The 24,064-nt window shown below is 43.3% G+C and overlaps 1 protein-coding gene and 1 long non-coding RNA gene across 4 annotated transcripts; one reads left to right on the forward strand and one right to left on the reverse strand.

Annotated features, from left to right (window-relative positions):
• Positions 1 to 1,365: 1,365 nt before the first annotated feature.
• LOC117439223 (uncharacterized) lies at positions 1,366 to 4,018 on the reverse strand. 2 transcript variants are annotated; one of them, XR_004551135.2, is made up of 4 exons: positions 3,899 to 4,018; positions 2,837 to 2,928; positions 2,263 to 2,455; positions 1,366 to 2,094 (listed from the first exon to the last, which is right to left on the reverse strand). It is a non-coding gene; the product is annotated as an uncharacterized lncRNA (long non-coding RNA). The 2 variants fall into 2 exon arrangements; XR_011642514.1 differs by lacking the exon at positions 3,899 to 4,018 and adding an exon at positions 3,283 to 3,303.
• Positions 3,305 to 23,811, forward strand: LOC117439222 (uncharacterized). 2 transcript variants are annotated; one of them, XM_034075032.2, is made up of 23 exons: positions 3,305 to 3,791; positions 4,915 to 5,117; positions 5,799 to 5,903; positions 6,141 to 6,236; positions 8,062 to 8,172; positions 14,657 to 14,780; positions 14,890 to 15,316; positions 15,770 to 15,837; positions 15,917 to 16,154; positions 16,279 to 16,457; positions 16,802 to 17,042; positions 17,137 to 17,285; positions 17,439 to 17,530; positions 17,953 to 18,110; positions 18,191 to 18,336; positions 18,613 to 18,865; positions 18,941 to 19,288; positions 19,921 to 20,060; positions 20,155 to 20,401; positions 20,814 to 20,932; positions 21,442 to 21,694; positions 21,812 to 21,918; positions 22,992 to 23,811. In XM_034075032.2, the coding sequence occupies exons 1-23, from the start codon at positions 3,764 to 3,766 to the stop codon at positions 22,997 to 22,999; spliced, it is 3,840 nt and encodes a 1,279-aa protein (XP_033930923.1). In that variant the 5' UTR covers positions 3,305 to 3,763; the 3' UTR covers positions 23,000 to 23,811. The 2 variants fall into 2 exon arrangements, with proteins under 2 accessions (XP_033930923.1, XP_033930922.1); XM_034075031.1 differs by having other exon boundaries at positions 3,777 to 3,834.
• Positions 23,812 to 24,064: the final 253 nt, after the last annotated feature.

Raw genomic sequence — 24,064 nt, forward strand, 5'->3', positions numbered from 1 at the left:
GCACCAAAGTTATATTTATCTAATATTTAACTCCCTCCACCCCCGCATACAATCCCGTTTAGAAGCCCCTCTTCTCTAATTCAACATTTTGGACGAAATGACATTAAGAGAACGGAATTTACAATTAAAAGGCTGTTCAACGTGTGTTGCTAACTTGCTTCGGTATGCTAGCTTAATCTGTTATCGGTAAACGTTCCCTAAATCTACTAATTTAGGGATAATCCACTGACATCCTTTAATACACATGTTAATTTGAATCAGATGTACTGATAATATCCGCAATATAAATCTTTAAACTTCTTCTTACCTTTAAAAGTCCGTCACGAACGGTCTACTATGCTGCAACTCTACAGCTCTGCCAGCCTTGGCGCTAACTTCCGGGGAACGATTGAGAGGCTCCACGATCCGCCATTGCTGTAAAAAAGTGGTCCATTGGAGTGAACGGAGATGTCGTAACTCTTCTATTATATGGCTCTGGCGCAACTTAAAGAGCTGTACAACCATCCATAGATATATATAAACACTAGATGACTCACCCGCGCTGCTGGCCAATGGAGACCGACGTTGCCACTTGGCCGCCATCTTGCTACAGGGAGTTCTCTCATTCATAACATTATGGTTTACTATTTAAATAACCATAGCTTGCTCAATTTTCAACCAATTTTCAAACGGTTTGGTTTTTTATAAACATCAAAGATGTAGTTATGATACTGCATACTTATAATCATGGACTTTCATATGAAAATAACATTAATCAGATAAAGCAATAGCTATACACACACACACAAGGTATTTATATTAAATATTTGCCGGTGTATATATATTTCCATTTATTTTATTATATTGTTAATATTTAAAATAAATTATAAAATTAAAATACATTTATATTTTATATATAAAAATCGGTCTCATGTTACCACTCTGTAAACCAATAGTTGTTAATTTAGCAATACCTTAGCTTTAAGAACAGGGACACAACTAATGACAATAGCATATGTTGGTATATTATTTAGATATTCACACCTTTATCAGAAGAACCAAACCAACATAAAATGTGCTCACAGACAGGTGTTCTGTCTAATTTATCACAATTATTTTTGACATGAGATCTTCATATCATCCTAGTTTTGTATTTAGTTTCTAGATTTGTAAACAAATCCAGAACCTTTGAAATATGTTATTGAAAAAAGACCAAGAATAATATAAACTGTACCATGTGTCCTTTTGTGTCCTTCTGTAGTCCATTTGTGGTTTGTCTTGTCTCACCCCGGCTGATATATCACAAAATCCACTGTTTAAATTGTTCCCTATATTGCCCCTATGCAATATAGGGAACAATTTAAACATAAACTATCCTATGTGTCATTGGGTGTTATGAAAGGCGGCCCCCCAAAATAAATGTATTATTATTATTAAGAAGAACAACTTGGTGTGGTGTGGAGGGGATGTAGGAAGCAGGAGCAGGTGGGGAGAGATGGGACTTCAAGGTTATTTGTTTTAAATGTGTCTTGGAGATAAGGACCAGCTGCACACAATAAAATACATTATAACACAAAACCAATAAGACACACGGTGACACATGGCACACCAACAATCAATCATCGTCCAGCCTCAGCTTTGGTATTCTTTCACAACCATGTTATGGGTTTATTAGACTGAGCAAACATAAACATATGTGGGGAACATAGTGCTGTGTCTCATGGAACATGAAGATTTAATAAATACATAGTAGGTGGCGATATATGCTCCTAGTGGTAGCGATTCGCCATTAATATATAAATATCAAAATATACGAATATATAAATAATAGTAATATGGACATTAATATCCTTCTTCTAATATCCTTCTTCTAATATATTCTTCAGTGTTGATCCTCCAGTTCAGCCCATTGTCTAAGTGCACTCCCAGGTATTTGTAGTCCTCCACAACAGCCACATCCTCTCCCAGAATGCACAGGGGTAGAGGAGACGTCCTCACCCTCCTGAAATCAATGACCATCTCTCTGGTCTTGGCCACATTCAGAATACTCACAACATTAGACTGAGGTTCATCTTCCGCTCTTCTTGAAGTGGTTGTGCTTCTTGTTGCTTCCGGCTAAAATAAACATTAAAGACATGTTGAGTGTTTAAAATGTGCTGTAATACACAACACATTATTTATTCTTAAACTTGCAGAAAGAAAAACTAAAGTGTGACATTTAATCACATATTTATATATCAATCTTATACACCTTGAATTGTTGTCGGCCAATGATACACATACCCTTTGAAGATGAGCTGGGAAGTTGAATATTGTTGGCACAACACCATCTTTAAGCCGAACAGTCTGCCCTGTCCGGTCAAATTCCTCACTCCTGAAGTGCTCACTGCAGAGCAGTGTCCTGTCACAGGAAACAAAACTGTCCCTTCTTAGGGCGAGATCCCACTGCCTCCTCCTCTCTTTGGTTTTGGGAAACCTTAAAAACATGAGAAAGGTAGCCAGATATATAAATTATTGTCAACATGTTCCTCCCTTCTTTCCTTTAACATTAAGGGTAGGACAAAAATACACACCGAAATTATCATATTTTTGGTATGTATGCATGTATGTTTAGCCTACTTTAAGAATAAGACAACCACACTAAGAGTAATAAAAAAGGTGTCCAATAGAAACATTACATAATTGTGTAAAGAAATGGTAACAACATATTCTAAAGAGGCTGGGTCAACAACAATCTTGCAATACTATTATCTCACATAGCCCCACTGATCCTGTGTAGCAGGACTTGTAATGTACATACATCCACTAAGTAATTAACGATTATCCTAATTTTAGTCATAATATTGTCATATCTTACACGTGAAAGGTGATCCCACGGGTTCTTGTTTCCAGACTGCGGTGATTAGAGCATCCGTAGGCTGCACAAAAGTCCGGCATAGTCAGGTACTTCTGTAAACACAAAGCCAGAACATTTCTGTATCATAATGCAAGATGTTTTTAACAAGCCAAACCACTTGGAAGAAATCATGTGTAACTTAAGTTGTGTTGAAAAGAAAGAGCAGTTCTGCCTCTCCCACTGGTGTAAAGTTGCTGGGTCAACTTTGTAATACTAGGTCTCACTGACAGCCTCTTGTTATTAGCCAGCTAATAAATACAACCACATACACAAAGAAAAGCTGCCATTTCAACATGTCCAAGCATCCTGTATCATAGCCATGCTAATCATGTTTATAATAAACCAAACCGTTTGTAAATCAGTCAAGATTTCAGTGAGTTAAGAGTATTTTTGTGCAGATCACTCACCTTACAACAGCTACCATAACGCGAATCAGAGTAACTGTTAACTGTAGCAAGATGGCGGCCGGTCAGCTACGCTGGAAAATCTCCCATGAGCCATCTAGTGTTTATATATATCTATGCAACCATCTACCCGTCATTACACTGGGCGGAGCTTTGGCGCCCTCTGGTGTTGTAAAACAGGAAGTCCGGATCGCTTGGTAGATCCGGTCTTCCTCAGCCAACCAGGAAAGAGGGCTTGTCGGGATCTGGACTGAGGCGGATGAGACCAGAAACCTTTGTTCTGTCTCCTCTCGCTCCTCGCCGTTAAACAGCAGCCTGTCAATGCTTCCGGACAAACTGCTCGCGGTTCTGTGAGTGGGATACCTCAGAAGGATGCTCTCTGAATGAGACATCAGCAGCTACTATTGACTCGGTTTTTCATATTTTTCCTGCTCGCTACAGCCCGAGGGGGACGTCTGCTCGTGTTGTTCCTGTCAGCTGCTAAATGGAAATAAAACGGGGATCTGATCGAGGTGCGTGCAATGAAAACCCGCGTTTTAGTGATCTCTGTGATCAGTGAGTTTACTCTGACCTCAAAATAATTCTGTATACACACTGTAGGGTTTCTATGCATGCTAACCTGATCCACGGTGAACTGTAGCTGTCTGTGCTGTCTTATGTGTATCCCGCCACCAGGGACCGAGCTCCTGTAGTTAGCCTAGTCCTGGTCGGGGTTGTAGTTCTTCTGAGCTTCCTTCATCAGAAATGCAATGGCTGCTCGGCGGATGTGAGTTTGTTTACAGCCTGATGGATGCTGTTGTCAGGGCACCTGGGGGGGGGGGGGATATAAATCAAATTCACTTATGCTCTCTGTCAGCATGCACAGTGTCAGGTGTTGTTAGCACAGTTTGCTGATGAATTAGAGGCAAAGTAGTGAGTAAACTGCCCCTTGTTTAAACAACAACATTGAGCTTACATTATTGAAAACTGCCTCTACCGGTGTCTTGCCAAATATAAGAGTGTGTTTCCTTTTTCCCATGCAACATAATCATAGCCAACCTCTGAACATGTGTTGATGCATGTGAGAGAACCTGCATTATGTAGCCATCATCCTTTTTAAAATGTAGTGTCAAAGCTGAATAATTCTCTTCCACTAGTGGTCATTCTAGATTCTCTAAAACAGAAAATAAAATGTTGTGATATTATTACAACATCTATGTTCCGGAAGTGGCTTCTTATCTCACCATCTCCTCCAGCTGATGGGGTTTTATCACTAAACCATATGAGAAATGGTTGATTTAAATAAATACTAGGGGATCATGTCTGTTTGTTTATTATTGGCAAAAGTTAAATGAATCTGTATATGTTCAAAGTCATTATTTTCTAGAAACAGTATAAGGTCATATTGCCCAGTACTATGTGTTTTAAGGGAAATTAACTATAAACGTGTAATGCAACCAATGGAGGTGTCTTATGTTGACCTGCTCACTGGGGCACCTGTGCTGTTTACTCCTGTTGTCCATCAGGTTGGTTTGAAACACTCTCTTGTGCTGAACAATGCAGAATTGCCTGTTATACTCCTCATTATAACAGGCTGAATGAGACGAGTTGGGAATGGATGAAGTGTTGATAACATCTCTGGCTCCCCCCCCCCAGGTAATGGTCTCCCAGCCCACTATGTGCGCCTCCTGGCCCCGCCCCTGCAGCTCCTGTCAGCCGCAGTGTGGCAAGTAGTGCAGCAGGGACATGTGGACCGCTATGGGATGCTGGAGGAGTTTGTTACCATGGTGACAGAACTGGTCCCAGAGCTGATGAGCTACAGTCAGAGGGCTCAGCTCATCCTGGGCCTCAGGGCCAGGGTCAGTAACAAGCACTGTTCAAAACATACACACACACACGCTGATTTTGCTTGTTTGTTTGTTGTCGGAAAAAAATCCAAAACTCCAAGTGGAAAACGTACTAAGGAATAGAGGCAGCAGATGAACAGCAACTCCAAGTAACTCTGCCAGATGAGATGTGTTTTGTAAACAGAGTCTGGTGGCATTAAGGAGATCATAACAACACAAAGTGTACACCTTAAATCATCTTAAATAAGCTGTAACTCATGTCTGTGTCTCCAAACTGAATCCTGCCGACCACATAGTTGTCTATAAGACACTGACTATGGATAAATACCTCTTACATCTCCACTTGGAACAAACCAAATATCTTTTACTATTTACAAAATGGAAAAAGAGAGCAAAGATAAAACTAAGTTCTCCATTAGCTGTAGTCAAGTGTTTCTCACTGTGTGTGTGTGTGTGTGTGTGTGTGTGTGTGTGTGTGTGTGTGTGTGTGATGTGTGTGTGTGTGTGTGTGTGTGTGTGTGTGTGTGTGTGTGGTGTGTGTGTGTGTGTGTGTGTGTGTGTGTGTGTTGTGTGTGTGTGTGTGTGTGTGTGTGTGTGTGTGTGTGTGTGTGTGTGGTGTGTGTGTGTGTGTGTGTGTGTGTGTGTGTGTGTGTGTGTGTGTGTGTGTGTGTGTGTGTGTGTGTGTGTGTGTAGCTGGTTCTGGAGATGTGTCGGGGTGAGCACCCGGTGGACATGCAGAACATTCAGCCCCACCTGGACAGAATTAAAGCCCCCGTCAGCACTGCCAAGGATCACCATGTAAGTAGACTGTCACTGGAACACACATCTGTTCTCTCTGGTGTGGATGTGTGTGGTTCACTTAGGATTGATTGAAGGTCCTGACTCTAGGGTTGTTTAAACCTGCTAAAACCTTTTAATGTCAAGAGCACACAGTTGATTTGGGGGATTTGAGGTGAATATAGTTGAGGTGGGATAAAGTTCTGTTTTCAGTTCCTTTTGATTTGAGCCTTCGTGTGTTCATATTGCTGTGTACAGGTGACCATCAACCAGGTGGAGGAATCTGAGGTCAACTTTGTGGAGTTGGTGCATTCACTACTGGAGGATCCGTCGGAAAGAACATATTTTTTCCAGGTGAGACAGCACTCGCTTTTGTTTCAGGGTATTTCCTGTTAGCTGGTAGATGGTTGAGAACATTTCACCGGTTACAATGAAACAGTCTTGCAGTTAGATGCAATAAAGGAGCAGTATGAATTGAAAGAACCCTTCTCATTTTTATTTGCCTCTTATGCCGTTTTCATGTCCTATATACATTACGAGAGGGATGTATAGTAACATTAACATAGAGTGGAACAATCCAGCAAGGTTTATAACAGACAAACAAAAACATTTATTTGATTAGGAGCAGTGTTGGGGTAGAGATCGAAATGCTGTTTCTCACAATCCCAATACAAATAAAAATATCAAAAAATGATATATATTCATATAAGTACTGTATATATTCATACATACACTCCTGTACACCCACTTATATATTTATATATATATATATATATACTAGGGATGCCAGCGATTATTCGAATATTCGTTACAGTCTCCATAATCGAATATTATTTTTTTATTATTTATGTTTTGTTTTTTTCTGGCTTAGTTTCAACCAAAATATATATAAATATATATATGCTAATAATAGTAATAGTATTAATAATTGTAAATGGTCATTGGTCACACCACCAGTTTGTTTTACTGTAAACTCGGTCGAATAATCGATTATTATTCGCCAGGGCTGCCGAATAATCGATTTTGATCATGGTCAGTTTCTGGCAACCCTAATATATACCCATCCATAATCAAACATAGACACATATAGGTATACAAAGAGAGAGAGTTCAGCATCCTGACAGCCTAGTGAAAAAAAGCGTTTTCTTAGTCTGGTGGAGCTCGACTGGAGGCTGTGCTGTGGACCCAGCATCCCACAATGCTGAGTGCTTTGCGAGTGAGGCGGGTGTTCTAGAGGTCCAGGAGTGATGGGAACGAGGCACCAATGATCCTCTCAGCTGTGTTCACGATGGGAGTGAGGCACCGAGAATCCTCTCAGCTGTGTTCAGGTTCGATGCTGTGCAGCTTCCGAACCACACCGTGATGCAGCTGCTGAGGATGCTCTCGATGGCGCCTCGGTAGAAGGAGAGCATGATGGGGGGGGGGAAGCTCCTGCTCTCTTTAGTCTGCGGGCGGAGTAGAGGCGCTGCTGGGCGGTAGTCATTGAAGCAGAATGGAGGTGACTACTTCGGGCACTGGTAAGATGGTGGTCTCCTTGAAGCACGAGGGAACAACAGCCTGGCTCAGGGAGACGTTGAAGATGTCTGTGAGGACATCTGTGATCTCAGCTGTGCAGTCTTTCCACAGGAATGTTGAAAATAAGAAAGGAAAGCTTTTCAGGTGTTAATCCTTAACAGTGTGCTCCTCACACTAACTGGGGTTGTGTTCTGCAACTGGTTAGGAGACCAAGCAACCTTTTCTCTGAATCAGCTCATTGTTAACTCTTTAAAGTGTGGCTGTGTCTGTCGTACATAAGAAACCCATTCTCACCAAATCTCTTCATTAGTAGGCGAAGAGAGAAAGTCATTTCTAATATCTAGTCATATCTAATGAGTCATTTTTAACAACCTGGTTGCAAGTCATAATTCAATGCAAATAATTTGTGGTAGATCCCGATACAAAATCAAATTCCCTCTAAATGGTGAGCTTAATAAATAATCTGAATAGTACAATTAAAACAACCTTTACACAGACAAGATAATCTATGTATACTCAGGTTGTCTTGATTGCATTATATAGATTCAGAACAAAGGAGAACCATTCACTATTCTTTCAATTAGTGTCATCCTATCTGAATATCTCTGAAGGTGAGGTCAGTCCCAACGACAACTCTTAAAATGTCCTTCTCTTTCATTTGCAGAAAATCTTCCCCGTCTACTTTGGCTCAAAGTACGATGCTGCACTTGAGATGCTGGTGTGGGAGTTCATATCCAGACTGGAGGAGCTGCTGCCAGTTCCAGACTTCACACAGGTACTCCAGCTTTATTAACCAACGACATGATGGATAATGTTCTGCCAGCAGTTCATTTAAAAATGTACACCCAACGGGTAATGCTAAGACCTACGTTATTACATTACATTGCATTTAGCTGACGCTTTTATCCAAAGCGACTTACAATAAGTGCATTCGACCAGGAAGATACAAACTTGAAGAAAACAGAATCATATAAGTACATCAGGCTTCATAGAGCCAAACATTTCAAGTGCTACTCAACTGGCTTTAGATAAGCCAGCCCTTTATTAGTATATAAGTGCTTTGTTAATAGTTCTATCGCTCGAAGTGGAGTCGAAAGAGATGAGTTTTCAGTCTGCGCTGGAAGGTGTGTAAGCTTTCTGCTGTCCTGATGTCAATGGGGAGCTCATTCCACCATTTTGGAGCCAGGATAGCAAACCCACGTGTTTCTGCTGATGGGAACTTGGGTCCCCCTCGCAGCGAGTCGTTTGGCTGATGCAGAGCGGAGTGCACGTGCTGGGGTGTACAGTTTAACCATGTCCTGGATGTAGGAAGGGCCAGATACATTCGCAGCATGGTACGCAAGTACCAGTGTCTTGAAGTGGATTCTAGCAGTTACCGGAAGCCATTGAAGGCAGCGGAGGGGCGGCGTGGTGTGGGAACATTTAGGAAGGTTGAAGACCAGACGAGCAGCTGCATTCTGGATGAGCTGCAGAGGTCGGATGGCACATGCAGGTAGACCAGCCAGGAGGGAGTTGCAGTAGTCTAGGCGTGAGCTGACGAGAGCCTGGACCAGAACCTGCGTGGCTTTCTGGGTCAGCTGGGGACGTATCCTCCTGATGTTGTACAGCGTGTATCTGGAATGAGGTATTTGCGGTCTACAATGACAGAGAAGAGAATGTCAAGTTTGGCTGTACTCAGCATTGAATCAAAATGCACTAAAGCTTTGGATCTTAATACGTTTGTGAGACGTTTTGCTGAACAAAATGGTAATCGCTGCATTCAGCTGTAATAGACATGCCAACTTGATGCTCTGCTCACGGATGAGCATAAAACACTGTTAAGATGATGACCTTGTATGTGTGTATACATTTTTTTCTTTGTGGGGGTCTGCCCCCAAAAAACAGTTTTCCGTCCTGAGAAAGTCAAATAAGACGGTGTGTAAAACTACACTGCCCAGCCAAAAAGCAGTAACCACTTTGATTTAACTAGGCCAGTAGGTAAGGGCTTTCCACTGGATAATAACTGCAGCGATGTTCATGTTTTGGCTGAATACACGTTTTTTAATCCTAACTGATGCAGTTAGTCCCTTAATGTGTGTTGTTTCTGATGTAAAGTCAAGGTTGTAACTGTTTGCAGTAAAGTTGTGGGGCGCTGAACTGTTCCTTTGAATCTTTTTGAATTTTGATATATGATCGTAATTATTTGTCTTTCAAATTTGAAGGAGGGTGAGCAAGCATCTTGAAGAACATTCATCATTAACTCCTCCAAAAAATATACTTTATTTAATAATAACACTGAATATGTGAATCATAAAAGTGATTGACAGCTGATAGGAATAATATGATAGTTAATATTATCATATTCATTCAGACAAACATCGATGAGACAGTTACTTATTCCAGCAGTCTGCATAGATTTGGTACCCCTGCTGGACTAAGAGTGAAACAAACTCATTCAGTTATTGTTCATTTTAAATTCATTACATTATGTCTGCCACCTTACATATTTATATTTAACGATTCATAATAATAATGTCACCTAATGTTATTGAGTTAAAATATTAATATTGTGGATTTCCAAGTTAACATTGATTGATATGACTGCGATTAAATCAGCATATACTTCTGCCAGGGGATGCCACCCCTCAAAATCTCCTGCCACCCACTTGCCACGCCATGAATATTTGTCTAGATCCGCCCCTGATGATAAGTAATGTGTCCTGTTAATAATAGCAGTGTTCTGCTATTTAGAAATAATAGACCGTAGAATGCCGTAATTAACCAATCAGAGTCAAGGATTTGACAAAGCCATGTAATAAATAATAATAAATAAACTAGAAATCATTTGAGTTACATAGTTCTTGAACCAACTATTGAGAGTTAACTTCAGTTACCCCACTATTTATTTGTTTGTATGTCACCAACATAATAATAATAATAATAATAGATTTAATTTGTTAGCGCTTTTACAGGTGCTCAAAGACGCTTTACAGATATAGTGAAGGGAAAAGAAAAGGAAGGAACAAATAAATATATAGTTAAAGTTAAAGTCAAATAATACAAAAACAATCACACATTAAAAGCCAGATTGAAGAGGTGAGTTTTTGTGAGTGTGTTGAAGGTGGTGAGGTCAGTGCAGTCTCTGATGGGTGGGGGGAGTGAGTTCCAGAGGGAGGGGGCAGCGACGGAGAAGGCTCTGTCCCCCCAGGTCCGGTGATTGGTGCGGGTGGGGATGGATAGGAGGTCGGCTTCAGATGAGCGGAGGCAGCAGGAAGGGGCGTGGTCTGTGAGGTAGGGGGGCGGGGCCTGATTGTTGAGGGCTTTGTGAGTAATGAGGAGGACTTTGAAGGTGATTCTTTGATGGACGGGGAGCCAGTGGAGGGTCTGGAGGATGGGAGTGATGTGGTCTCGGGAGCGGGTGTGGGTTGTAAGGGAAACCTCTGTGTAGCAATGCAGTGGGAGTCACCGACTCAGGAAGGAGACACGGTAGAGCAGGAGCTTTGATGTCAAACACTGGAGGTTTATTTGGAGTTACGGCCGGAGGATTCACATCACAAGTCCCAGCTGTCACGGTCTGACTGCACGGGAGAGTTGCCACGTCAACTCTGGAGAACCTCTCTCTCGTTAGCCCATTGAACTGGTTTCACAGAGTAATCAACATATTTTGATAAGATAGTTTAAACAGTTGGGCACACTGAGTCACTTGCGTCCGTCACTTATGGCCTCGAAGATGTCATACCTTGGAGTCCACAAACAACAAAGAAGGAAGTGTCCCAGTGCACCCACAACAAAGACCATCTGTGACCTAGTGATCTGTGACCGGTCACAGAATGGGAACAATAACATTATGGCTCAAGCAGCCTATGTCCTTAAAGGAGATAAACAGACGTCAGGGTTGGTCCTGTACGTCATATCTAGGAGTCTAGGTCAATCATTTCCCTAACATGGGTGAGGAGGCGGGCAGCAGAGTTCTGGATATGTTGGAGTTTATTGAGGAGGTTGGATGGTATGCCGTAGAGCAGGGCTATTCAATTACACATTCAATTGGGCCAGATTTTATAACTACAAAATTCAGCTGGGCCAGACATTCAGCGGCCTGTAAAAAGCGGGTAATGACACATTTTAAACCAACACATATTACTGCGATGAAAAACATGCCATTTGTATTCATTGTTCATCTAACAAAAGTGCATAAAAACACAACAAATTAGCATTAATTTAACAGAATCTGAGGCATCTCAAAGTGCATAAAAAAAAAAGTGCACAGTTGTAGCATTACATGTGTTCGCTTTAGAAGTAAAATATTCAGATAATTTTTTTAGACCCAGACACATTACAAAGTGCATTTAAATACAAAAATAACTGTCAAACCCTTCAGTGCACAAACCCATAACAAGGGATAAGGGTAACTAACATGAATGAATACTACACTACACGTCTACTATGGTAAACTAGGTGCTTACTATCACCGCATGTGTGATCATGTGTCATCGCTGACTTTCTCAATGGGAGAAGTGACATTTTTAGTTTTGAACAAGAGCAGTGATGTTTGGCTCATAGGATGTCAATGCAATCCTAAGACATTGGTGAAGAGTGCTGTCAGTCAGGGAGCAGCGAGTGCTACTTTTGATTGAGTTCATGTGTGAAAAGCTTGACTCACATTTGTATGTTGATCCAAACATACTGAGCACACAGATCGCTACTTTCTGAACGAAGGGAACTGCTGTTTGTTGACATCACTCCAAAACTTCGCTGGCCCGTTAGTGCGCTGCGCTTGGGGCATCCGGTTACGGATGAATGCATGTCAATAAGTTTCAGTGTACATTTCCCCTCGTCGATGGAGGGGACCACTTCCTTTGCTCTGGTGGATACGCCCCCCCTCCATTGCAACAGTGAAGGGGTCTCTGACAAAGCCCATCACCTCTGTGGGCAGAGCAAGTCCATCCAATTGACAAAAGTTCTCTTTCAACCTCGCAATGAAATCTGTCATCACATCCGTGATTTGTGCCGGGGATGTGATGTGTTTGAGGAGCGTCGGAAAATGCAGCATCCGACCCGTACTCTAGTCGGTCGCGAAAAGGTCCAGCTTGACTTGGGCAATGACTCGCGCATCTGCTCCACAAGATCAATGACCGTTTTGTCTTTGTTTACACTTCAGAGTTGAGAGAGACATGTTTTAGAGTTGCTATCATAGGACCACCGTTACTAGCACCACTAGATGCACTTTCAAAAAACGTGCTGCGTTGTGGTTTGGTGGTTTCTAGCAACGCGGAGTGTTGCGTTCATGGTCTGTACTAGTGTAGGAATTTGGGCACGAGAGGCTGGGCCACTCGGGAGTTGGTTCTGGGCCGCATCTGGCCCGCGGGCCGCCATTTGAATAGGCCTGCCGTAGAGGATGCTATCGCAGTCGTCGAGTCGTGAAGTGATGAATGCATGCATCAGGGCTTCAGCAGCAGAGGAGGAGAGTGATGGGCGGAGACGGGCAATGTTTTTGAGGTGGAAAAAGGCGGTCCTGGTGATGTGATTTATGTGGTGGTTGAATTTGAGCTGACTGTCGAAGATGACTCCGAGGTTACGGATGTGAGGGGGGGAGATAGAGTGTGGCTGTCAATGGTGAAGTTGAAATTCTGGATGTCTTTGATATGGGATGGGGGGCCGATGATGATGATGATGTCTGATTTGGCACTGTTCAGTTGTTCAGTTACATATCTCATTAACTAATGGATGAATTGGAATGAAATATGCTGTGTACAAACTGTTTTAGTGACCCTCTGAGCTTTCCTCTCGTGCTTTAAGAGCCACATTGCTGCTTGCACTATGCTTATGTAACAGGTCCCATTTGGACTTACGGTCCTTTACACACCAAACTGACACCAAAGAACACGTCCCGACGGAACGTCGCCCCACGTCTCCTGCGTCTTGCCCATGTTTCGCACTGGAACACACCGTAAAGACTTCAGCCAACGGCCAAGTTGCACGTACGAACTGCGCATGCGTGAGTGGCAATAACTCTCCTTACCAGCAGGCGGCAGTAGTGTGTATTCGTCATTCAAAAGAGGCAACAACCGAAAGACAGACTGCTTGATAACCGAGAGAAGAAGAACAGACTGCGTGATATAAACAAACAACAAATAGCGTGTGCGTTCCATTTTCACTCTACAACGAGAAGCTCATGGGGCTTTCCCGAACCTGTGTCGAGAGCTGGAGTTAAATAAAATCTCAGATTTGCCTTCTTAATAGTTTGTCTGGGTCCCTCACTTCCGTTTTGCATCTTGTGCACTGATTCGCTAAGCTGAACAGCCAATCAGAGTGATTTCTTTGGCAGACGGCCTTTAGCCTCCCGATTCAACATGTCGAATCGGCGGCGGAAGGTGTCGGCACGGCCGAAAAAACACACCAATCTGAGTAGGGCGACACGACGCTCATCGACGGCCCGACATCTATCGACGCCAAAAATCGGCTTGATGTGTAAAGGCCCTGACACACCTACCCGATTTTGGGAGTCAGAGGCAGTCGGGCATTCGCGGCGCCCTACTCAGGTTGGTGTGTCCCACACCGTCATTGCTTTACGGCACATTTTCACACCTCCCGCGGCCGATTCAACATGTTCAACAAGAAATCACTCCGATTGGCTGTTGCCTCTTTTGGATGACGAATACACACTACCCCTGCCTGCTGGTAAGGACAGTTATTGCCACTCGTCGACTCAAGTCTTTGCGGTGTGTTCGTAGGCGGGCGGCATAGGCGGGCGGCATAGGCGGGCGGCATAGGCGGGCGGCATAGGCGGGCGGCGTAGGCGGGCGACGTAGCGGACGTAAAAGTTGGGACGCCTTCGGTGCTCGTTCTTTGGTCTCAGGTTGCTGTGTCGTGGCCTTAAGGACCTTTAGGTTATATCCATATTGTGTTACCTGGCATCTGCAGCTCTACCTGGGGACGTTATCAGCCCCTGGGGGGGGGTCTGCACTCTGCATTACGTGCTCTACCTCATCCATCAGAATAAACCAAATGCAGCACAGAGGAGTGTATCACCAGGAAAAAAGCTCTGGCATTATTCCAAACTGAACTGCTTGTTTTCCCAGCTGACTGAGGCACAAAGACACATCTGTCTGCACCACTGACCCAGAGACAGACACAGAGAGGGGGGGTTAACATGGTTCAGGTGCAGCACAGTGTCCCAGCAGGCAGCTCCATCCTCTCCCTCCTCTGTGGCTGTTAAACAAAGTCAGACAGGATAGTGAATGCAGGATTACTAAAGCCTGTAACTTGATCTCTCCTCTCAGTTGGCTACTTTGCTCGGAGACTCTCCTTCCTTTCTAGACGACTGTTTACAATCCTTTTTCCCGCCGGAAGACATGAAGGCTGTACTTGAACACCACAGAAACCTTGGGCATTTTGGAGAGAAAGGTGAACAACAACCAGCCTTTGTTTAGTTTCTTAAAGCCTTTTCTTGTTTTGTGATTTGAACCTGGCTTGGGTCTAATGAACCTTTTTATTTTGTATTTCCTAATTGTAGATCCTAGATTATTACCAATGGATGACTGCATCCTCTCCTCCCTGTCTCTGCCCCCTGGGTCCAAACATGTCATGAACACCACCTCGCCTGCTCACAGGGATTTACACATCTCAGAGAGCAAAGGACGTTTTGACGCTCTCTTGAACACCAGCAGCCTGGAGAGGGCGAGCAGGAGGAGCTCTGAGACGGTGAGACAGAGCCTGAAGGACACCCGGCAGGTCAGAGGAGGGAGCGTCTCTCAGGAGAGGAAGCTGCAGAGCTCAGTCAGCGCTGACACCATTGACCTCACTGTGTCCGGGGAGACCGCGGCCACAGACCCAGCAGCCAATGACAACAGCCAAAGTTTGAGAGGAGGGCGGGTTCTCAGGAAGAGGAAGCTGAGCGGAGGCGGGGACGTTCCCACTAAACAGCTGTCAGCGGCTTTCCTGTGAGATTACCACACGTTTGGTTCATTTTTAAAACACAAAGACATTACAGGGGGGTTATAACCTCCTGGCTTTAGGGGTTGCCACTTAGGGTAGCACCAACATTAGATCACATGTTTAATATGTCAAACCCGTTTGTTTTAAACCTGCAAACATAATGACATTCCCATTAGCCTCAGCTGATGCTAATCTTAGCTTGAAGGGCATGCCCATATTAAACACCATTCCACATTATTCAATTTGTGTTTAATGTCTTCTGCTCAGTTGTGTTGCTTCATGTGCTTCTTTTCATTATAACCTTCTAAAACACAATGTGTAGCCAAAGCGTTGACTCAAAACATCCAAGTTTATGTCTCTTTTCATGACATAAACAACTATTTTGTTAAATCCCTCGTTGAGATACACTTTGCATTAAAGAAAACGTTTTAAAGTAAAACATTTTGTTTTCCGAGCAGAAATTCGTCAGTGGAAGGCGGGAATTCGGATGAATCTCCTCTAATCTCGATATGGGGGAAATACACAGGTTGGTACAGTTACTGTACCGATTAGTGGATATGTGTGTGTCTCCGCCTTGACTCTAACACTACCCGTTTCATTTGTAGACTCTCTGGAAGAGTCTCTCCCAGCTGTGACGGACTCAAAGGTTCCCTGGTCGGACGAGGAGACGCTCAATCTGCTGGACATCTGGGGGAATGACTCTGTGCAGCGGGCTCTGAAGGGCTGCTCCAAAAACCGTCACATTTTTACTCAGATCGCTCAGAAGATAGCAGAGAGAGGGTACCCAAGAACCGTGGAACAGTGCCAGACCAGGATTAAAAGACTGAAGAAGAGCTTCCGCAGGTTAGTGTTCAATCAACTTTCTGTCAAGTCATCGCAATCTGAACTCCCCTCCTTGGACCTTGGATGTCATTTTTGTTTTATTGAAGCAAAAACCATGTTGCCTTTCTCCTTTTTCTGACACTAGAGGGAGCTCCAAGCTGGAGAATAAATTTTACGAGCCGCTGAAGAGGGTCCTGGGCTCCTCAGGCCCCTCAGCTGTCCCTCAGGTCACCTATGATGTGGAAGAGGTCATCGATGAAGACGAGTCCCGAGACGGAGAGGATGACCTGCAATTCCTCGGCCATACGAACCAACCGGAAATAGGTACATTCAGAAAGTAGTAAAAAAAACTTTAATTATAATTTCCCGAAACAAATGTCCCGATTTATGCCTGTTTTTTTCCGACTCTGAATATAATCAATTTACTATCTTATATAAAATCCTCACATTTAAGAAGCAACCAGGAAACATATGGCGTTTTTTTATTACAAAATGTCCGCAGGTTGATTCTCTCTCAATCTCCAAATGTATTTTGTCATTTAAATCAAATAAAAGCATTATTAAAGATTTGTAGTGTATTTTATCTATATATGCTTCCCAGAACACAAAAAAAACATATACAAATCATCATCAAAGATAATAATAAATGTCATGTTTTTACTTGACAGTCAATAATATCTCTGAAGGAACGAGAAGCGTTCCATGGACGGACGCTGAGACGCTGGGCCTCATCACCATGTGGGGCGAGGAGCAGATGCAGCAGGAGCGGAGGGGGACGCACCGGACCGGACACATGTTCCCCAACATATCAAACAAGATGGCCGCCCAGGGCTTCTCCCGAACACCGGAACAGTGCCAGAGGAGGCTGAAGAGGCTGAAGGCAAATTTCAGGCAATGCTACCAAAACAAGTATGTGAACTGGCAGAAAGAGGGTGATGGGAAAAGCCTGTGGTAATTGTTGAGTTCCAGTGTTCATCTGCTCTCTTCTTATCCTTTGTTGAAGCCTGGAAGGACAGGAGCACGTTCCCTTCAAGTTTTACAGTGAACTGGGGAGGATCTTAGTGAAGGACTTCCCTTCAGTGCCACAGCCGGAGGAAACAGCCGGAGAGCCTGAACACGACGACTTCCCCTCATTCTCCCATCAGGACATCGGTACACTTCAATGTTCTGTCAAATAAAACATATTTTAGACAATAAATGGAACGTGTTGTGTCACAACATCCTAACACTAAATGGATTGTCATTAATAATGAATAAGTTTTAATGATTTTATTGGCATGTTCTTTTCTTTTTGTGTCTCCTCAGAGTCTGCTGTGGGCGTTCAGGAAGACAGGAGGAAAGTCCCCTGGTCGGACAAAGAGACCATCATCCTTCTGGAGATCTGGGGAGACCCACAGGTAAACAGAAATAATGCCTGATAATAAGGCGGTACTGCCTTTTCAGAAATCATAGATACAGGCCGCGATTCAGAGATCCAGGCTAAACATTTGATCACAGAGGATGCTTTTTGACTTCTCTTGAAGTGGATCTCTTGATTGTCTCTGGAAACAGATGTGGCAAATGTTTGCTTTGTATGGGCTCGAGGAGAGCGGGAGACCCTGCGCTGTAGGCTGCGGTTACCACTCGCAGATACAATACAATATCATTGAATTCATGTCTTGGCTTTTTTGTATTGATAAGTTGCTTAATTTGTTGTCTTTGCAACAGTCGCGCCAACATGAATACCACTTGAAACGATAGAGGGAAGAAAGTTGTTTATTGCCACTTTAAATATATATTTTGTATTGCCACCTTCATTAAGAATGTCCCCTACACTTAGGTCCAGCAGAGCATGAGACGCTACCCACACAACGGTCACATTTTCACGGAGATATCTGAGAAACTCGCGGCTAACGGCTACTCCCGCAGCGCAGGCCAGTGCCACACCAGGATCAAACGGCTGAAGGCTAACTACAGGCAGTGTCAGGAGAACATGAGGTAGGTGCTGCACAGATTCATGTCCCCGTCTGGACTGAAGGTAGGACACGTGTGTTAATACAACCTCCTCCTGTCTGTAGCTCATCTGGGACTGACAAAATCGACTTCAAGTTTTACGATCTGCTGGAACAAATCTTGGAGAAGCAGCCGTCCACATCCTCCACCGTGGTAACAGACTCCATCGAAATATCTGAAGACTCGAATGTGGAGTCGGTGACCGAAACAGGTAAAACATGTCCCCCCGTTTACTATCTGCAGGGGTTGTTATGGCAGCATTACTGAAGAGGACACGCTTATGGACATGTGTATCGGTTTAAAATGTAAATTAACAAAGAATACTAGCATGTACGCTAACATGCAGATTATTAGATTATTTTGCAAGGACGCTGCTAACTCTTCATGTCCACAACTACAGTATATTTGTATGCTTTGCAAAGACAAATCAAATGTCTTCACTTGTGAAATGGTGCATACACTCTATACACTCTGTGTCTGCTGACAGATGGAGAAGCCAGCATGTCGACAGAGAAAGCTCCACCCAGCTTGTGGTCCGACGAGGAGACGCTGGCTCTGATCGAGGTCTGGGGCGACGAAGACGTCCAGAGAGCGCTGAGGGGATTCATCCACAACGGACACGTCTACGCCGACATTTCGGAGAGAATGCGCGACCTCGGCTACTCCAAGAGCTCGGACCAGTGCCGCTGGAAAGTCAAGTCGCTGAGGAACAACTTCCGACAGTGCTGCGAGAGGAAAAAGTAAGACCAAGCCACTTTATCAGCGTGCACATATCATCCAACACGACACTAATGGTTCATATTCACTTCCTATAGGTGTGGAAGAAGAATAGATTATAGATTCTACCCACAGCTTGAAGAAATCCTCGGACAGGAAGCCGGTCCTGTTGATGAGTATGAGGAAAAAGAGGAACAAGCAGACCAGGATCCAGGTCCAGATGGAGTGACCACAGCGTGGACGGAGCAGGAGACGGTGGCCCTCGTGGAGGTGTGGGCGGAAGACGACGTGCAGCACGGCCTGAAGACCTGCGTCCGCAACGGGCACATATTCGCTGACATATCGGAAAGAATGACCGTCGTGGGATGGCCGAGGACGGCGGAGCAGTGCCACTCCCGGATCAAGAGGTTGAAGAAGAGCTACAGGCGGTACTGCAACAGCTGGAGGTAAGTTAAAGGGTTGATTGATCCTTTCTCAGACACTTTTAAGAATACTACGTCGTTCGTCAGGAAATACAAGAGGCCCCGTTATGTTCTTTGGGGTGTTCCCTTCCCTGTAGTGTGTTATGTAGGTTTCTAAGCTGACATCCTCGTGGATTCATCTTCTTATTACAGACACATGCATTTCCTAACATTTGGTCTATATGCTGTAAAATGTATTATCTCTTGGATTTACACACGGCATCTATCGCACGTCTGTCCGTCCTGTGAGAGGGATCCCTCCTCTGCTGCTCTCCCTGAGGTTTCTCCCATGTTCCCCTTAAACTGTGGGTTTTCTCTGGAAGTCTTTCCTTGTACGATGTGAGGGTCTAAGGACAGAGGGTGTCGTTTTTCTCATACTGATATTCTGAACAATCTGTGCTGTTGTATTTGCTGTAAAGTGTCTCTACTGTAGGCTATTTTTATTATATGTACAGCACTTTGGCTCGACCAAAAATCGTTTATAAATGTGCTTGATTTGATTTGATTTATGCATGTAATGGTCTGCAGAGGCTACAATCTCTGTGTTGCCTCCAAAGGGAGTTCCTCTCCCACACACATTAAGACAGTTTTACCCTGGCATGATTGACTTTTTCCAGAAGTGGAGCACGCACCACTGTGTTCCGATACTTCCACCTCCTGGCTCCGGTGCTCGGGGATGACTCTGTGAATGCCGATGTGGACAGTACTGCTGCCGACACCACCTTACAACCTCTTACAGACAATGACTCGGACATGGGTGGGTTCCAACGTGATCGAACATCGGTATGATTGTGCAGATGCTATGTCAGTTCAAAGCTGATTTCATCAAATGAATCTGTTCCTCCTCTTAGCGGAGCAGCCGTCCTCCAGCCAGCTCCTGGACATGAGCAGGAAGACGCCCTGGTCGGACCAGGAGACCCGCACCCTGCTGGAGATCTGGGGGGAGGACAACGTGCAGCTCACCCTGAGGGGCTGCCTGAAGAACCGCCACGTGTTCGACTACATCTCTGAGAAGATGGGCGACGGAGGATACATAAGGTCCTCGGAGCAGTGCTACACCCGCATCAAGCGCCTTAAATACGGCTTCCTGCATGAAAAGTGAGTATTTACAAAACCCCTTTTCTCTTCTAAAGCCATTTCTAATTGTTACAAAATTGCTAATATGTTATTGGTGTTGTCATTAATAGCCAGCATCGAGAGGTTATTTATGTTGTTAATTAACTCGCCAACCAATCACGGAACAGAGCAAAACGTAAAACGACACTGTACACTGTACACTGTACTGTACACTTTATTACTACTTTTAACCTTGACGAAGGCAGCGCTTGGCAGATCCACACAGAGGACACTGAAATGCCGTGTGGCACTTTTTAAATCCAAATGAAAAGAGTTTATCGTTTCTCCTGTGCAACCCAGAGGAGAGGCTCGTGTGATGGCCAATGATGATGTTCACATTTGCTCTCTCAGTTTGTAATTTGGAAACACTGACACCTCCTTTCTTTAAATGCAGAGAGGATTATAAATTCTACAGTGAGATGGATGAAATATTCAGGAGAGAGCTGAAAGTGGACGACTCGGTCGCAGACACGGAGGACACAGAGGAGCCGGAGGACTGCACTCAAAAGAAAGGTGACACTTCACAGAAACATTTCCATATTGTTTAACGTGAAGTGAAAGGATCAAACGAGCCATATAGAGACTCAAAGAAATCCAAATCCAAACATGAGAGCTCCTGCTCAAAAATCAATTTTGATTGTAGAAGCAATATCTGTATAACTATGTCTTGAATGAAAGGATACTTCTCTAATGATATCCCTATTCTTACTTGTTAAGAAGGGGTATAGTCCTGTGTTTTATTTTCCACAACAATATTTGTAAGAAAAACACTATATGTTGCATTTGGGTGTAGGCAGTTTGCTATGTTTCTCATCTTAATGCCTGTAAATTAAGCCGGATGACGGATTTCTTTTAACAATGATGGAACAATCTGAAAGCCGTCCGCCATTTTGACAGATTAGAACAAACTCAGAACAGCGCCAAAGTGTCCCCGCAGCGGGGCTCCGGTGTCATGCCGTGTTATGCATGTCTGCCCCAAAAGGAAATGATGTATATTGATCTCTGAGTGTCCTCTCTGCTAGCGGCCTCAGGTGCTCAGTGGGTGGCCGACAGCTCCAAGCTGCCCTGGAGCGACGGAGAGACGGAGGCTCTGCTGGACCTGTGGGGCAGCGAGGAGGTGCAGGAGACCCTGAAGGGCTGCACCAAGAACAAACACATCTTCATCCAGATCTCTGAGGTCATGGTCAGCCAGGGCTACATGCGCACCCCCGAACAGTGTCAGACCAGAATAAAGAGGCTGAGGGCCAACTTCAGACACTTCCTAGAGGGCAGGAAGTAAGTGTTCACGCTGCACGTCTAAACACCCATACTCTGAATACCTCACAGCATTTGATCCACCCTGGCAACACCTTCCTTCTCCTTTTAACAATAAGATATGTTTCCTGTTTCCAGAGGGGAAAAACAGGAGTGCAAGTTTTTTGAGCAGCTGGTGCAGATATTTGGAAGCAAATATGTATCGAACTCTGACCCCCTGACCGAGGACGCAGCCGACGACGTAGGTAAGGAGTCAGCGTGCTTTACGTGGTCCGTCATGATAGTGTGAGGCAGTGGCTTTATTAACCTGATAATGTACAGGAAAAACCACCAATCAATCAAACTGTATTTATACACAAAATGTTACATAAAGTGCTTCACAAGCCAGAAACGACTAAAACAAAAAATCATAATTGATAAAAACACACAACAGCAGTCTATAAACACAGTACTGAATAAAGACATTTAAAAATGTTGGATAAAATAAATAAAAACCAGTGACCAGCTATGATTTTGTTAGTCTCTGCCATGCAACAGGAATTATTCTATTTTTATATATATATAAACGATTTTGTTTACTCCTGTTAAAACCTCAGAGATCATGTCACACCGACTCTGGGGAGGTTTTATAATTTTGTTTTTTTTACAGTCTCAGCCTCCATTTAAAGCTACAGGCAGAGAATCAGCACTTTTGGAACAGAGCTGAAACAGAGGGGTTTATGGGATGCTACAATGATCTGTTTTGTGTTTCAGCCAATCAGAGACAGGTTCTGTATATAACTGAGACCTGTTATATATTGGTGAAAAAGAGTATAGTAGTAGGGGACCTTAAGCAAACTGATTAAAGCATTATATCTCAATGTCCTAATCCATAAAAATGGTGTCAAGCGTCACATTGTGGTTTTACAGTCACTTGTGAATTTTGTACAGATTATGCCCGTATAAGTTATGCAGCATCTTTTTGTTTTACTTTGTTTATTGGGTTTTACAATAATATACCGTTGTTACATCAGAGCATATATCAAATTAAGAAGACGGATGTTCAGTGTAAAAGACTAAATAAAAAGCAATACTACTGTACGGGGGCTGGCTCTTCCCCCTTTTTTTATGCTAAGCTAACTGGCTGCTAGCTCTAGCTAGTAACCAAATGATCTTCTCTAAATCTCAGCAAAAAAGCAAATAATTTATTTCCAAAAAATTATTTTAAAAAAGGAAACTTTTAACTATAATTAATTAATGTTGAGATTCTCATAAGACAAATCTGAAATGCACTTTCTTCATTGGCAAACTCACTAATGATTCACGTTTTCCTATCCAGAGACCTGAAACTGTCTGTAATCGTGAAGTGAAATAATGAGGAAGAAGCCGCTGCAGACTGAGGAACATCCAGAAGTGAAGAGGACACTGGAGCAGAAGCTGGTGGTGTGCTGCTGTGCACAGATGACGTCTGCCTGTGTACACACACTTCAAATACTTTGACATTCTTCATGCACACAGGTTCTCTGTGTGTGTGTGTGTGTGTGTGTGTGTGTGTGTGTGTGTGTGTGTGTGTGTGTGTGTGTGTGTGTGTGTGTGTGTGTGTTTGTGACTTTCCGTCCCTCCACCAGAGTGTCTTTATATTATTTATAACAGAGCCATGACACTAAAACCAAAAGCTCAGGGCTCAAGGGACGAAAATGAATCTGTGATCTTGACCTGGAGGGAGTCACACATCACGCTGGGCTCCTCCAGAGTTTTTCTTTTTGCTAGTATATAGTTATTTTGTACTTGAACTAAAATGAGCGTATGAAAGCACAGGCCAAAAGAAACAAACACGGCCTCTTTACTGTAACCACATCTGCTTTTTGCTCTTTATTCAGGTCTCACTTCTGTCCGTGCCATTGTTTACACTTTTTTACTGCAATCTGCAGTAAATGTTGAACTCATGAAGCTAATCCTTTTTCCTTATTTTTTACACGGTATAAGTTGATCTTGTCCGCAATTTCAATTATTTATTTAAATTATTGTTTAACTTTGTATTTCAAAAGTTTACTGCTACTTTAATTATGTTACCTTTCAAACGTTAATGAAGAACATTTTTCCACAAGCGTATCAAGGTTTTGTCAAACCAATTAAAGGAACTTGATTTTTTTTAATGATTTGTTGTTGTGTGTTAATTTTGATTGACTAAGATTGAGAAACTACACTAACACCATTATGGAAGAAAAATAATAATCTTCAAATGAATAAAATGCAACGAGAAGGTAAATGTAACATCTATATGGATCACATAGTACATACAGTAAGTACTATAAAGCACATTTAACGTATACTTCTAACCATTTTGAGGCTAATTCAAACTTAGTACAGTGTATATATATATATCACATCGCACAATGACATACTATTCTT

This window comes from Pseudochaenichthys georgianus, chromosome 23 (assembly GCF_902827115.2).
Source record: "Pseudochaenichthys georgianus chromosome 23, fPseGeo1.2, whole genome shotgun sequence".
NCBI classification, from domain to species: Eukaryota; Metazoa; Chordata; class Actinopteri; order Perciformes; family Channichthyidae; genus Pseudochaenichthys; species Pseudochaenichthys georgianus.

Excerpts from the sequence above, each read along its gene's own strand:
- LOC117439222 (XM_034075031.1), top strand. The coding sequence starts at position 3,801 with ATGAAAACCCGCGTTTTAGTGATCTCTGTGATCA. Across the intron at positions 3,835-4,914 it reads TTTAGTGATCTCTGTGATCA|GTAATGGTCTCCCAGCCCAC; the intron begins GTGAGTTTACTC and ends CCCCCCCCCCAG. Across the intron at positions 16,155-16,278 it reads CTGAAGAAGAGCTTCCGCAG|AGGGAGCTCCAAGCTGGAGA; the intron begins GTTAGTGTTCAA and ends TTCTGACACTAG.